The 16,445-nt window shown below is 37.6% G+C and overlaps 1 protein-coding gene across 1 annotated transcript in view; it reads right to left on the reverse strand.

The window, feature by feature from the left end:
• Nucleotides 1-16,445, reverse strand: part of LOC139123419 (zinc finger protein GLI3-like) — an 83,792-nt gene that overhangs the window by 30,274 nt on the left and 37,073 nt on the right. The window contains exons 3-9 of the mRNA XM_070689558.1: nt 9,834-10,013; nt 9,220-9,340; nt 4,827-4,999; nt 3,032-3,178; nt 2,280-2,722; nt 1,368-1,625; nt 514-663 (exon numbers count right to left, since the gene is read on the reverse strand). Coding sequence (XP_070545659.1) covers nt 514-663; nt 1,368-1,625; nt 2,280-2,722; nt 3,032-3,178; nt 4,827-4,999; nt 9,220-9,340; nt 9,834-10,013 — 1,472 coding nt within the window. The remainder of the gene's footprint in view (nt 1-513; nt 664-1,367; nt 1,626-2,279; nt 2,723-3,031; nt 3,179-4,826; nt 5,000-9,219; nt 9,341-9,833; nt 10,014-16,445) is intronic.

A 16,445-nucleotide genomic window follows, 5' to 3' on the forward strand; every position in this document is an offset into this window, starting at 1 on the left:
TTCTTAAATGGTCAAGTCCTTAGAACAGAGTTGTACTACCGGTAACATAACAGACGGGCATACCTATTTCATGATTTTTGAATTTTTCAATATAACTCAACAGCTTTCTTTGACAAAGTAGTACCGTTGTATGCATGAAACTTGGCAAGGGAGATGTTCACTCCGGCAGGGATGCCCCTCCGGAAACAGGAAGACTATGCTACCCTGATCTAGCTAATCCATGCGGACTGGACGATGGAAACTACGGTGATATGATCCAGGCAATCCAATTTTTTTCTCTGTACCCCATCTAGTCTATAGTGAGCTACTGACTTTCTATGCTGGGGTACGAAAGTAAATTTTAGTATATAAACCACAAATTTTCTATGCAAAAGTGAAACTCCAACTGCCCCAATTAGGTATTCTAACCCTTTCATCACCATGGTTCCTCCCAACCCCATTGCTTTTAATGGTGAGAGTGGACCTTTCCATTGGAAAATGGGGGTGATTTTGATGCAATGATAATTCACTTACCGTGCATTTGTGTGGTTTTTCACCAGTGTGTCTCCTCATATGTACCACCAGCATGTACTGCGCCTTGAAAGGTTTTTGCTCACGGATGCAATCCTTCCATCGGCACACAAAGTCTTTCCTCTCGGCATGGATGTGGTCATTGTTGATATGCTGTGACAGATTTCAAAACAGCAGAGAAAATATTACTTCTTTGTCTCTGTAGATTTCATGCTACATTATTTTGTGTAATTAAAACTCCATTAGGTGTAACTTTTGATGTACTTTCCAATATTGTTTTGTAATATACTTTTTCTTCTCCTATAGTACCCAATTTAGTTGGAAATACCCCGTATTCAACAAGCCAACACATTGGGAATGTATGTATGTAAATGTCAAATGTTATTGTTGATAATTCACTTGTCAATAATAACATACTGCTCCTGTTGTTCACAATCATGTTATACGTATAGGAACATTATTATTTATGCAATGAAAGTGAATGATAGGAAAAAATAATTGACAATGATAGTTGACAACTGTACAGTAACACCTTTCTAACTAGCACTGTAAACGCTTCTTTACTGTTACCAATAAAACATATTCTAAGTACAAAAAGAGATTGCATGTTGTATAATTATTGTTTGGAAGGCTTTGTATTTCAACACAGTACTTCATGAAGGAAAAAAACCCTTGATTTACAGAAAAATCTTGAAATCAGTATGAGTAGGGGTAGCATATCCTAGAGCAGTCTGGTGGAACTATCTTGTTTAAATTAGTTGTGAGGATGGTAGGACTGACTTGTGGGGGAGGGTGTGAGTGACCAGGGATGGTCAGTGGGGGGATGGAGGGGATGTGATGGCTGGAAGCTATCTTACCTGCACAAGTTCTTCGAGAGTTTCAAAATGCCGTCTGCACTCCCCCCATTCACAGTCGGTAACAACCTGGACCTCCTCCTCCTCTTTGATTTCACCGGGGGTGGGTACATTTTGATTCTTGGAGTCGGTGTTCGTCGACGACGAAACGGTCGCGGGTGGGGACTTGGCGGCCTCCTCTTTTATCTTGGATCGTTTTGACGACTGCTCTTCGGTGCTGCTGACTGTACTGGAAGCCTCATTGGATGCGTTCGAAGCAGGCTTTAAAACAAGAACGCAAAAAACCTTTCGTGATCGCTTGACCATTTTGAAATTTCTCCATTCATAGTGGTAAATTCAGACACATAAGCATTACACCATCCCTGTATAAAATGATCATTACTGATCTAAACTCCGTTAATTGGATGCCGATCTGCACACATGGCAACAGCCACTCGAAACCTTTGGCTTCAACATTTTGCATGCTAATTCAAAATACAGCAATTTAATTGGATTTGGGGGAACAACACAAATTTGCATAAAGATTGTATGTAACCAACTCATGGCATTACACAAGAGAGAATTTTCAATTCAATTCACATGAAATATTTTAACAAATTGGTGCATTAGAAACTACATCCTTTAGAAAGTTTACCATTAAAACAATCAAATTTGAATAAAAATTGTCTAAACATATTTTGTCATATGTATATCTAGTAGGAAGTTACAACACAGTAAAATTTCTGAAAATTTGTTCATAATTTTGTCTGATAAAACTATAATCAATACAACTGTTCACTATTCTCTTCAAGCACTCAAATTTCTTCTTCCTCTGTTTAAGGGGGAAACCCCCGACTCCCTGTGAGCTGGTCCACAATCACCACTGATAACAATGGGTTTGGGCCAAACTATTGTGGTAAAAGGGTTGGTAATTACCTGTGCTTCATTTTCTGTACTCTTTTTATGACTGTGACCTTCCTCAGGTATCTTTGGTGTCCCTGGCGTCTGGGCTTGCGACAACAACGCCATCATCGACGGATGCTGGGGAATCGGCGAAGAGTGATACGGCTGCGGTGGGAAGAACTGCGTTCCGACTAGACTTTTCTGTCGCATGAAATATTGCTGCTGGAGATGTAAATGAGCGGGTGACATCGGTGGTTGCGCGAACCCTAGCGGGCTGATTGTTCCAGCCGACAGGTGACCATACGAGCCACTTGCCGACGAGCTACGAGAACTACTGTTTATGTAAGCGACTAACGAATTCGGTGATGTACGAATCATTGCATTAATGTCTATTGATTCATTCGAAAGCGGTGATATAGAAAGCGCTCTTTTACGACTCAATCTCGCAGAAGGCCTTGGACTTGAAAATCTTGAACCTGAAAGAAATTTTAATTAAAATTTTCTGTTAGTTTTGATAATTTTTGACTGAATGGACATCACTTTTCATTGGCTACACTATTCGATAAAAAATTTATCAAAATTGGGAAATGAATTGGGGCACTAAAAAGGTTACATTGAAAACAGTTGATCACAAATGACGTCATTTTTCTCTCATTAATATGCAAAAATAAATGTTTGTCCTCATTGACCGATGTCGCGCATGTGCAGCTATATTCAGTAACAAACCTGAAATCGCAATCAGCGCTATTCATTACTGCTAGCTTAGTTCCACTGTTGAATCTTACCATCAACTGAGCCAAAGTCCAGAGCAGAATGTTCAATACTTCCGGCTGTGCTTGGCGGACCACTGGCCACATCCGAGTAGACACCACGGTGGGACATCATAGCATGCTGCTGTATGTAATCCGGTGGCAACGGTGGCGGCATAGACCCTGGAATGAGGGAAGTCGTTGATGGAATGACAAGCACAATTATGAGGGGTGGGTAGAGGGGGTTATTAAAGGGTTTTATATGTGCAAATTTCACATTCTATTGAGTTCAAGGTCAATACACTGAAAGAAACTTAAATTCAGGGACTTTCGATGATTTTTCAGCAACTTTCGATGACTTTTTGAGGTTTGATCAAAATACCATTTTGCCATATATTTCCATAACGGTAACATAGTCTCAGATATCAGATTAACATCAAAATGTCTCAAGCAACTGAACTAAAAAAAATATCTGGGTTGACTCACAAAGTTCTGAAATCAGAGGCAACTGTGGTCGGACAATGGTTATAACTCACAGTTGGGTCAAACTCTATTTTGAAATACTCTGATGAAAAATATTTCATAGCTTCAATAGATCTATTACCTGGGTCAATACAATAACATGGATTGACAGTTTTGTAATGAATCAGACAAATGTTCAGGAACTTCAAAAGTAATGAAGTTTTATTACATATATTACATGGTTGCAGTCAAAAGTTGTCGTCCTCACATTTTCTAATTAACACTGCTGGGCAACTTCCTGATGTATTCATATGCTAATCTCATAAAATAATTTGCATAACAATAACCTCTGCACCAATCACGAAGAGCGGTGTAAAATGTACCACCTCTTCAAGAAATGACAAACCCAACTGACAGAATGACACCAAAATATGATACTGGTGATGCCTACACACTTGTGGCGATGACGAACGAATCAAAAATTAATCATTGCATTGGACGAGTTGGAAATGTGTTTCTCATCTGTATAAAGTAGAGCAGGGTACATTCCAGATTTAGGGACTGTGTGACTTACACTCACTGTCACACCCAAACAAAAACTTTGTCAGATTATGACTTACATGTAGCACAGCAACTCACTACATCGCATCTGTCTCAGAAATTCAATGAATGTATGGTGATTTTTAATATGAAACATTCTCATGATAAAGATGGAAATATGATTATTGCAATCGAGAGAGGCCATTAATGAGTGCAGAGTCCATACACTCAACGGCAACTGACACATCCAAGGCCTTTCAAGAACTTTTTCACCAATTTACAAGGACTTTTTGTGGTTCAAAATACCATATCCTAGACATCATTTTTACAAAAAAACATCTTATATTGTAATTTTACAAATCCTTCACATGATGCCACGATTGATAATCTCATTGCATTGTGTGCAATTGACCTAATCCATCCATATGGATTGAAATAGAGACATTTTAAAAAGACAATATGGCACACTAATGGGAATCAAAAACATCTCTCTAAGTACTGGACAGTATGTGTTTGGTACCGGTAAGCAAAATGGAAAAACATATCACCCAGGATGATATCAACAGGGGGATTTCCCCCTTCATCCGCAAACTTTAGGGGGGATTTCACCAGTTCATGTGTTGTACTTGTTACCTCTAAGGTGTGACTGGCACTGTTTCATGGGGAGGGGGGTGCTAGTCCCCCTTGACAAATTACTAGTGGGTGCAAAAATGTCAACAGAGGGGGAATCCCCCACCTCCCTCTCTAGATGAAACACTGCACAGCTTATTGTGGCTGGAAGATAAGGGTTGCATTTTACAGAAAAGTGAAATAATTGCTTGACATATACCTGGTGCATGGGGACTCAATCCTCTAGCCTGGGACAATGCTGACATTGCCGGACTTGCCGCAAACAGATTCGGAGGGTACGGAATGACCGGCGACTCCGCCTGGCTTCCTGAATGATGATGCGGCGTCATCCGGACTAGGGAGACATCCGACAGCACTGGACTGCTGCTTGGTCTTCAAGAAAAACGGATACAATAAACAACACATAAATATACGGTATAGACATTAAAAAATAAATAAACAAACAACTAAACAAAATCATGACAATAATATCAGATTTATTTGATTGTATTGTGCCAATATCCATCAGTGAAAAGGTAATAAAAGATGCTGATGAAAAATTAAAGAAAAAAATATAATAGGAGCGAAAAACCAAAGTTATAACAGAATATAGCATAATACCAAGAACCACAAAACTAGAAATAAGAATGGTGTAATGAGGTTGTTATTTGTGTTGTCTAAGAGGAGGTAAAAATTGCTAAAATGTAAATTGTTTGGATAAATAGATTTTATGTAATATCAATTTACTGAACTACATATTTAAAAGCAAAGCACCATCAAGTTACTGAAAATGATTCCCACAGATTAGATCAAGCGTCAGCTCAGCACTGATACCAATGTAACTTTGTGCAGCCACTTTTTGATTGCTGCTGTCATAAGTGATGGGAAAATGGAATCCACGCACGCAAGTTGCTATAAATCTAACTATCGTCAATGGAAAGAGCATCCAGACAGAATTCACAAGTAAAGCACACACTCTTATAAATGTGTAAATAAATCAAGACAGTATCCTGTCCCTAGACCACGGCTATCGCAGTGACTAAATATTTTGATATTTCAGGCATGCATGTCCTGTTTAATGGCCGATTGTGCCAACAATGGCCATATCAGTTAAGATGATACTGAACATCAAAAGGTCTGGACCTCAATAAATTTGTTTAACAGTGATTATGATAGGGTAGTGGCTTGTAGATACCTACCATGTACTATTGATTGACAAGTGTCTACAATATGAGATAACAGTTTGGAACCACACTTTAAAAGGCAAGTACTCTAAATTTTGATGACTTTTTCACTATTTTTTATTGTGTATGTCATGTGCGAGTTCTCGGTCTACTCCCAAAGAATGTTGAAATACCCGCTGTTTACCTTGTGAGCAGAGGGTCTATATACATACCGGTAAAAACGCACTGTTATTGTTTACATTTGAATTCTAGTCCGGACCAGAATTCACTTGTCAACAATACAATGCAGTCTACACATGTACAAGGCTGAGTTGACAAACTGAATACTGTGTATCTCAACATGCTTTGGGGAGAAGAACAAGAAACTTCAGTTACAGTAAAATCATAACCAGTAAAAATATCATAAACAGAGAGAGCTACTGGCCTGTAAACTTTGATATTTGACATTCCTCGATGGGAAAAGTTACTATCTTCTGACATTATATTGTATTTTAAAGTGGTAATTTCATATGAGCAACTATTTCCGATGTTCTGCTCACTGAAACATTCTAAATCGTCAGTCTTCAAATCTCTGCTCCATCTCTGCTTGCAGATGGAACAATAAATGCTTTGCTGACACTCTGTGATTGCATACACCACAGAAATGCCATCAGCATATTTACATTTTATACGTATACACAGGACGTGAGCAGAGTTCTGGTGATTGATAATTCAAAATGTTCCAGTACACAAAACAACGTATGAATAATTTCTCACAAAATTGAGTGATATAATTTGAAAAGGTAGATGCTTTGTCCCTTAATTTGAATATTTAATTTAACACCAACTACACAAGCCATTATATTGCTGGGTCCAGGGAATTATACACATATTTTTCAGTTTTACCTATCGGTAATAGTGCAAAACACAGTGATTAATTAACATGTGAGATTTGAGCAAATAAGTCAAAATTTATGTAAAGAATACCCCACAGAGCCCAGTGCATCTATTAGTCAGACAAAAAAGTGACTGGCATTCAGGTTCCCTATGAAACACTCACAAATCTGAACGTTTCACTGTTTTCAGTAAAAAATTTTCTCACCCTTCTCTTAATTGGCAGACAATTATAACCCTTTCACCACAATGGTTTGGCCAAAACCCACCGTTATCAATGGTGAACATGGATCACTTTACACAAAATTAGGGGGGTACAGGTTAATAAGATTCCACAGCAAGGTGAGCTGAGCAATTTGCTGTCAACATGAAATGAAATGCCTTTCCAGGGAACATCATCGATACCACAAAATATACCATAACTGGACAAGATGGGTAGAACAGGATACTTTGCAAAGGGGGAAAACGAAACCGCCACTATTGAACAATATATACCATACAACTGCAGAAAAATAAAATCACATTTTGGCTATACAAACACAGAACAAATACATATCGAAGTCTGTCTACTAGCTCTGATAGAAATAATCTAACTTACATAACATTAACAGTGATCATATCGCCACTTCCAATTTCCAAAGACCACAGTATCCCGTAATATCAACTATCCACGAGGAATTGTTAAGTTTGTGAGGATGCAAAGACGTTCCTATTTCACAAAGAACTGCACAAAACAACTGAAACCTTTCAGAAGCACAGCGACAGGGATAAATATATTTTTGACATTTTCAATGAAAAATATGTTACCACACTAATGAAGGAAGCATAAAATTGAAGAATATTTTTAGCATATCCTTTGCTGCACTGATGTGGATTCTCAGACTGCGGCAAACAATAATTTCTTCTTTTCTTTTGTTTAATTTTTCCTGAAAGACAATGTTGTTTACCTAAAAAAGGAATGGTCCTTTTTTATTTTAATAGGCTAATAAATGTATTTATCTGCAAGTAAAAAAATTGTAACTTTGTAATAATTTGCAGAAATCAATTATATCTGGAATTTGTTACAAAATAGTTGAGTTTGCCGCATTTTACTGACAGTACTGTCAAATAAGATATATTATATTATTTTGACAGAAAAATTGCCATTTAAGTGGTCAGAAATTCATAAATCAACATTTGTTTAATTGTGCCTGATATATTTCTAAAAATATCACACTGAGTGTGTCAAAATTTACCGCATAATTTAATGAAAGAAAGGACGAAGATAATTGAGTGAAATCCTGGTGGGGTTTTAAGATCTGGGTTAAAACTATGAGGCTATTACAAAAAATACTCTCAAAAGCTAGCGCTGCGCTAAGACATGAGTGCTGTATATTACCCGAAATGAAGCAGCTGGTGATGTGCGATGCCAATGTCCAAGTGCATCCTTTATGGTAATTAAATAATGATCTCACACTCATGACATGGGATTAAAATTGGGCTGAGTCGTACCTTTTTTTGAGAAATGTCATTAGTTTTCTTTTTGATTCATAGTGAGTACAGAATGTGCTGTCCTGGATGCACTTCAGACGGTCTGTGCAACTACTAGACAAATTCTAATAACCCGTCCAATGGGTTCCTTGAAACAGCCCTCGGGTGAACACCAAGCGGCCCTGCAGAATGCACTGCACATGGGGTGCCAGGAAACAGTCAATGTTACAGAGCGCACGTATGTTCTGTACAGCTTTTTGGCACACACAGAAATCTGTTGTTCATGATGGTAGATGCTTAAGTAATTATAATAATTGATAATTAATTCACAGTATGTGACATATTCATGAGAGTAATAACCACAGTGACTTACCAAAAGTATAGGCACAGAGGGAGACTTATCGTTAGTAGTAGCTAGAAAGGTTAGTCAGTCCAGTGCTTTGTTAACATGGGCAGCATCAACAGAGAAAAGCAGAAAGAGCTAAAATGTTAGTGAGATCTGTTGTATTACAGGCAACATGATGAAAATGAGCAAATTCTGTGACTTTAAGTTCAAGGCTTTTTTTAATGAGACCAATCAGTACTTATGGCAATGCATGTAAACAAAACAAACCACCATACTGGATGGCAGATGGCAGAAGCACTTAGCCTACTTTTATACTGAAGGAGAGAATTGCTGAGTTTTTTGGATATATAAGCTCACCTATGCAGCTACAATATTATTAAATTATGAATATAAAATATTTAGGAATACTATATTAGACGAATCAAAGAACATATTTTACACCCATCCATTGGAAATATTGTGGGTATTGTAATGATGCAGTTAACATAGCATCTGGGCGGCAGGAATTTTATCATCATGGTCTTGTGAGTTACCAAAGATTGGAAAGAATACTTTTATGTTGTCAAACTGCTTGGGGAATTATAGTGTCCTTCTGATTACAAAATCTCTTCTTTATCATACTTTTTAAAATTTCCATGGTTCCCTTAGTGTTAAGCTTATCAAGTTATCTGACCCATCATAAACAATATGGAAAGACAAATGAAAGTCAGACATTAAAATGGAAAATAATTTGTTCTTACCCATGAAGGGGATGATGCATGTTGGATTCAAAGTAGTATCGGCCCTCGTGTGTCCGTGAATCCACAGGGATCGGGTGATGAAAGGTGTATCTTCCTTCAAAGGTTGCAATGCTTGGATGAACTGTGCAATTTAAAGAAAGCAAAAATATAGAATGATATAGAAGGAGCTATCTTTACTCTTGTCCATTACTAAACAGGATTAAGTTGTGGGAGGAAGTAAACTTGACACAAGCAGGTGATATGTATACGCAAACTGTTTCTACAAGATCAAGTCAAATCCATCATTCTGAATCCATTTCATCAAGTTTCTTTCATTTCACAGATGTTTGAATTCCTTTCAACACTTACAAATATTTCCTGAAGGAAAAACTGACCCTTAATTACTATTCTACGGAAATTAAATTACACTTCTCATTGACAGTAACAATTTTGAACACTGTCCTATGTGCAACCTTGGAGTTTGTATAAGGTGCATGTCATTATATGGGACAAATTTTAGTAGTCCAATAGAATTGCAATCATGAATGGAATATTTCAGAAGAGAATTTACATTTCAATTTTGGCTGGATTTCTTGTAACAATAAAAACACCATGAACTGGGGGTTACTACTTACCAAAGGGACCATCATACTGTGGACTTCTGGGGTCCATAACAAAAGGAGCTGTAGCCATTGCATGATGGGAATGAGCTGCAGCATACATGGAAACGGGGTAAAGCCCTCGCCTGTGTCGAATCTCATCGGTAGACGATGCAGCTGCTGACTCTACCTTGCTTCTTGAGCTTGATTTCTCTCCTGCCAGGGCAAAAACAATAATTTTGTCAGATTCTGTCCTTCCTCCACATTTTCCTGTACAAAGGTCCAACTTTGTCATAGAAACAGAGGAAGTGGGCCAAACTAATGTGGTGAAAGGGGTTCACTTTCATTGACCCTTTGAGTGCCAAAGTCGATTTTTGTCACCTTTATAAAATAGAACACCAAAATTTTTTTCTGATCTACACAATTTTTTTTTCAGATTTTTCCCAAAGTTTTGGTCCAAAACTGAAACCAATGAAATGTCCATTTGGTGCAAAACTATAAAAAAGTTACAGAAAAATTCTCAAAAATTGGTAAAATCTTGCCCTCATATTTTAGTGGGAAAAATTACAGTGCTCAAAGGGTTAATATTTCATTGTTTGACATTATTTATTCATACTTATTGAATATATAACATACAAAAATCTATAAATATATACAAAATGTACAAGCAGAAATTTTACAAACTGTTGACAGGCTGACAATAGAAACTCTTCAACACCGAAACTGCCAAATGTTCACCTTCAGTGTTAAAAAATTCACAAAAAATCTCAGAGTAAGAGGATATCAGCTTCTGTAATGGCACACGTAATTGGACAATAAGTGACACAAAAGCCTGCACTTTTTGTTGGAAAAAAAAGCTAATTTCTGAATTTTGGTTACTTCGGTCTTGGTTTGTTATAAATCAATAACATATCTTGTATACATTTTTTAAAGGTGAACAAACATGATTATTGTTGTAAGGTTGAAAATTCTATACAGTATATTTAGCTTGACTGTAAGTAGCTTTGCAGTGGGTTCTTTTACACTACAGCTACAACAGCACTCAAACATTTGATAAACTTCAAAATACTTTCTTTTGTTTGATAAGATTATTTACTTGCTTTTAACACATCTACAATCGTGCTTTGTAATTTTTTGAGGAAAATGAAGTTCTGTCAAGCATGGATATGAACTTTCAACCACAAACTGTTAGGAGAAAAAAGCAGCTAACAATGAGAAATCCTGAAGTTCAAGAAATTTCAGTGTGTGAAGCTGCAGGACATTATAACATCTGCTTCTGTGTACATGTTATCAAACATCTTCCAGAATTTCACACATTCTGGTTTACAAAATCACATGGAAGTGTAAATCATTTTGTAAAATGTTAGCATTGCCCACACTGCTTTCGGTTTGCAAAGCAATACTTTTGATTTCTACACCGGTGTGTGTGTGTGTGTTGTGTGAGAGAGAGAGAGAGAGAGAGAGAGAGAGAGAGAGAGAGAGAGAGTTGGTCTTTTTTTCAAATGATGCTAAATGTTAAAGCAATCATCCAACTGAATAAAGTAGGTTGATCGACAGTGGCATAATGGGTTAGAGTTGGACCTAGCAATTTAACAGGTTGTATGTCTGCCAATTCCTGCACTGGCAGATTACAGCAGTTCTGTACTTGTGATGTGTTACTCATGGTGAACTCACCATGATTAATGGTAGATTAAGGAAACTTGACAAAATAAAAGATGGTAAACTGCCAGGAGAGATTTCTTGTGTTCACAAAACTCTTCAAAGTCTAATTTAGCTTTCTTCAGACAGCATAGACCTCAACGCGGAACAAACTACAAAATAAGGAACAGGAATGCGACAGTATGTAGAGAAAAAGATTTTTTTCTCGCCAAACTGAGCATTCAGTGAAGTGGAAACAGCTATTGCTGAGATTCACAATTAATGAGGTAATCCCACTCTTTTGCATGCGTGGGTTATTCCATTCACTGAAACACAGGGGTGAATGGGTTTATTCCTGCCTGAGTGGATATGTTTCCACAGAGGTTTGTTCTGGCTATTTATCATGTCCCTTGTTGCCAATTATAACCTTCGAGGGGAATATCTCAATACAAAGGAGTCTAGCAGTTGATTGTGTCCAGATTACACAACCAATGGTATCCTCACTTTCAAAGGTCTCAAAGTTACACAACCAATGACAACTGCTCTTTCAAACCGGCTGACTGCACTTTCTATGACTCCCTATAGAATCTTTAGGATCATGTTCGTAGAAAGACAGTGACAGCGGATGTGGGGCGTAGGTTCAAAACTACACAACCACATAAAATTCTTTGATAGTCAACCCATTAAACGGAGAATCTTTAATCCACTGAATGGTAGTTCTGTCGCTTCATTCATCACTTCGCACACCTGTCGCATATCAGCTTATTTTCTCATGAATTCCAACATTCAGTGCAGGCATCAATGAGTATCTACTTTGGTGTCGTTGAGACCCCTTAACTCAACAAAATGTGCTTAAAGAAAACGATTTTTATTTAACTTTGATGAATCTGGTATAAGGGATGGTATAAACAGGGTTTTACATGACGCGCATTTCTGCGTCCTTTACGCATAAAACCGGACCCAGGACCCCTCAAAAACTAAACTACGCGTCCCTTCGGACGCACAAATATCTGTTGCTGGTGTATATCTCGCGAAGCTGCTGAACACGTAAAACACATCCCAGTAAACCTTACCAACCCCATACTTAATAGAATGCTCCGTAGTGCATTGGCCTCCACTGTTTGATGACCAATGGTACCCGCGGAAACAAATTTTACTACCGTGACAAAATGTAAACTGATTCTTAATTGGTCGATTTCTTGTTTGCGGCGATCAATACATATTTATGCATTATGGCGGGTCGTGTCAAATACCCAAAACAAGCCGATCTGCGAAAGTTTTTCGACGGCCGCAGCAACCAGCACGATGTAGGTTCGGTCGAGGCCGAAACAGCAGCTACGCCATGCGATACTGATACATCAGATCCCCCGGCCAAGTCAGCAAAATTACGAACATTCAACAGAAGTTGGCTCGATAGATTTAAATGGCTTCGATATTCTAAAGAGCGAAACGTCATGGAATGCGATGTATGTTTGAAATCGAATGTTACATGCCCGTTCACGGAAGGTTGTTCTAATTTTCAACATTCAACTCGTCATCAGGACTCGAAAAGTCATCTCACAAGTGCTAAAATCCTAAGCTTGAGGTCACAATTTACTACTGCTCGCAAATCTGCAGAGGACCGGCAGGTACCTAGGTGCAGGGTATGAGTAACGAACTTGAGGCGTACGCTGCACAATTACGTACTGTTTACCTGATTGCTAAACGTGACCTTCCGTGCGATGTATTCACTGACATCATGCATCTACAGAATCTGAACGGCTTAGACATTGAATATTACAAATGTCCTCAGATAGTTATGGAGTTTGAAGAGTGTATTCAACGTGTGATGGAGAAGTCCCTGATTGATAGCATACATGCAACTTGCAAGTGATTTCATCGGTATAATGTTGGATGAGACTTGTGACATAACCGTTCATAAGAAACTTGCCATATATGTTCGATATATTCAGAATGGCGAGGCGAATGTTTCTTTCCTCGGTAACCAGCAAATTGCCACTGCTGCAGGGATCGAAAACGCCTTGATTGAATTTTTGACTAGGAAAGAAATCTGTGACGCGGCCGTAGACAAAATATATGGACTGGGAACAGACGGGGCGGCCGTAATGACGGTCGTTTGAACGGGTTGGGTGCAAAATTAAAAGCCAGAAATCCCACCTTGTTCAAGTGCATTGTGTTGCACATCGATTGAATCTTGCTGCTTCTCAAGCAGGTAGAGAATGAGATATTGAATATTGCAAAGAATATCATAATATAATCCATTCATTGTGTAAATACTTTAATGACTCTAGTGTGAGATATGACAAATTTAGAGAAATGCAAACTCTGTTGAATGGGAAGGCAAAACAAATAACTGAGCCTACATCTGTTCGCTGGTTGTCGGTTGAATCAGCTGTCAAGATGATTTTCATCAGTTTTGAGCCAATTGCCTTGGCACTTGCAAGTGACAAAAAAGGGGGAAAGGCTGATGGGCTGTTGAAATTTGTCTCCAATTCATTGTTTCTGCTATTCACTGCCTTATTGATTGATGTCCTTACTGTGATTGGAATTTTGAGCCTTACATTTCAGAAAGATTCTGTCAACCTATCCCATATCAAAAAAAGTTCAGTCTACTAGGGACACATTGAATACAATGACTAATGATTCACACACTGTCAGAGAAGTCTTTAATGCTTTGGGTGATGTTCCTGGCAATGGTCAGAAAAACACATACAAAAACATTCAAATCACTTACAATCAGCCACTCAGACAGAGCTTCTGTAGTGTACGAGAAAATTATATCAACAAACTACTGCAGAATGAGATCTTTCGGACGCACTGAATTTTGATATGTATATCAAGCTGTTGCTAACTGATTTTACAGAGGAGTATCCTGATCTTGCCATTCTTGCTAAAATTGCTCTTGTCATACCAGTGTCCTCTGCCTCATGTGAAGGGTTTTTCAGTACAAAATGCCATCAAACAGTGGGCACGAAATAGACTCAATCCTCAAAGGCTTAATAGACTAATGTTCATCAAATGGTTGGCCCCATCACAGATGATTTTGACTTCATAAACAATGCTAGGTTATTTGCTAAAGGAGCTGCTGGCAGAGTGTGAACTCAACCTACTGGACTTGCTAGGTGAATACCATTTCAGAGTATGAAATTACCTTCTTATCAATTTGACAAATTTGAATACTTGTTCAAATTTCACAACTTTGTGAACTTGTCATTAAAGTTATGAGATCATGTCAATTATGAATAGTGTTCTTTGAATTGATCAATGAGGGACCTCAGTATGAACTAGAATTTTCATGTAAGAATAATTTTAAGAAATGCGCAACCATTTGCCGTGTGTTATAACACTAATTGAACACAGTGAAGACCATGGCATGGATAAACAATAAAATATTCTTTGAAATAAATTGGGACCCCCATATTTGATGTAGGACTCCCATTTTCTAACACCAGGGTCCCAGGGACTCTCAAAAGTAAAAAGTGATGTAAAACCCTGGTATAAACAGTTGAAATTTTGAAGAATAGTTCTATCTTCCAAACAAATTTCAATATTTTCCAATCATTTTTCCAAATGAGTAGATTGTTTCTTGTGCTGGCATGGGTAGGACTTCTACAAATCTCACAGGCTTTAAAAGAATTTGCGCTGCGTATACATTTTGTTTTATTGGGAAAGATGGTCTTTGATAACAGGAAGAGGTAGCACTTGAGTTAAAATGTAACAAAAATGAGGTAAACATGAGTTAAAATGTAACAAAAATGAGGTAAACATGAGTTAAAATGTAACAGAAATGAGGTAAACATGAGTAAACCCTTTCACCCCTAGTTCCCTGTATACAGGTCCAACTTTACCATAGAAAACAATGAATTGGGGACAAACCATGGTGGTGAAAGGGTTAAAATGTAACTGAAAGGTAACAGAAAATGTGTACTTTGACCCAAAAAATTAATACAGCTGTATAATCACTCCAGCAATACAATCACTCCAGCAATACAGTGTAATCCCATCCATGATTTGAAAAAGTTGCATCAGAATTTACATAAGAGGTATGGGAGCTGAAAACAAAAGGTTTTGACAAAATAACAGCATGCTTTCAAAGTTTGATCTGAGAAGGATTAGCCTGATCTACTGTCAAAAAATGGAGTTTTCCCTTGACTGATAACATTGTCACAAAACACAAAGCAAAAGTATCTGTACCAATTTTGCACTTTCTTGTCTTTAATCGTAACTAAATCGACTTAGAGAGAAAAACTTATACCTGTATTTAATGTATTGATAATTTTTTATTGGTTAAAACAACAGAAGCTGAAGTCTTAAAAAGTAAAAATTTCCATATCATGTATGTGCTATTCCAACAAAACCTTGATCTTTAGTAATTGGCTGTAATTCTCTTTGAAAAAGCTCACTTGAAAGAACTCTTACGTTTATAGTGATTACAGTAATACGTAGAGCCATGAGACAAATTTGCACTGGTAACAATACCTACTGTTCATGCGTAAATTTTATTTGGGCTAGACGGGGATTTTCAGACATTCTATTCTGACGTAAATCAAGCATCTGAGATGTTTAATTCTACCATTTAAAGCTGTTAGATGTCACTCACTGCAATGACATAGATCTAATATCCTACTTGGTATGTGGATATGAGAGAGCGACTTATTATAAATTAACCACGCTTCGATACCTCTTTTTAGTCTCGACTAATTAGATGTTATAAACACTTATATCCCGACTTTCCTGTAGAGTGGTCAGACAATAAACATACATAAATATTTGGGTTATACTAAAGTGGTAGCAAAAACGGGTAAGAATACAGTATGATTTAGACTGGATTTAGCCATTGCCACTTTCTATCAGTGGCCTACTGAGTGATACTGTACCTGTACATACACAGTTGCTATTAAATATGTGGTTACCGTATAAGGTACACAGTGAACACCCGTCTGATGAGACAAATTGGAAGTTATGAAAATATATTGGAATCGCTGTAGTACACTATCACCTAGTTTTGAC

Source organism: Ptychodera flava, assembly GCF_041260155.1.
Source record: "Ptychodera flava strain L36383 chromosome 23 unlocalized genomic scaffold, AS_Pfla_20210202 Scaffold_23__1_contigs__length_28996876_pilon, whole genome shotgun sequence".
NCBI lineage: Eukaryota > Metazoa > Hemichordata > Enteropneusta > Ptychoderidae > Ptychodera > Ptychodera flava.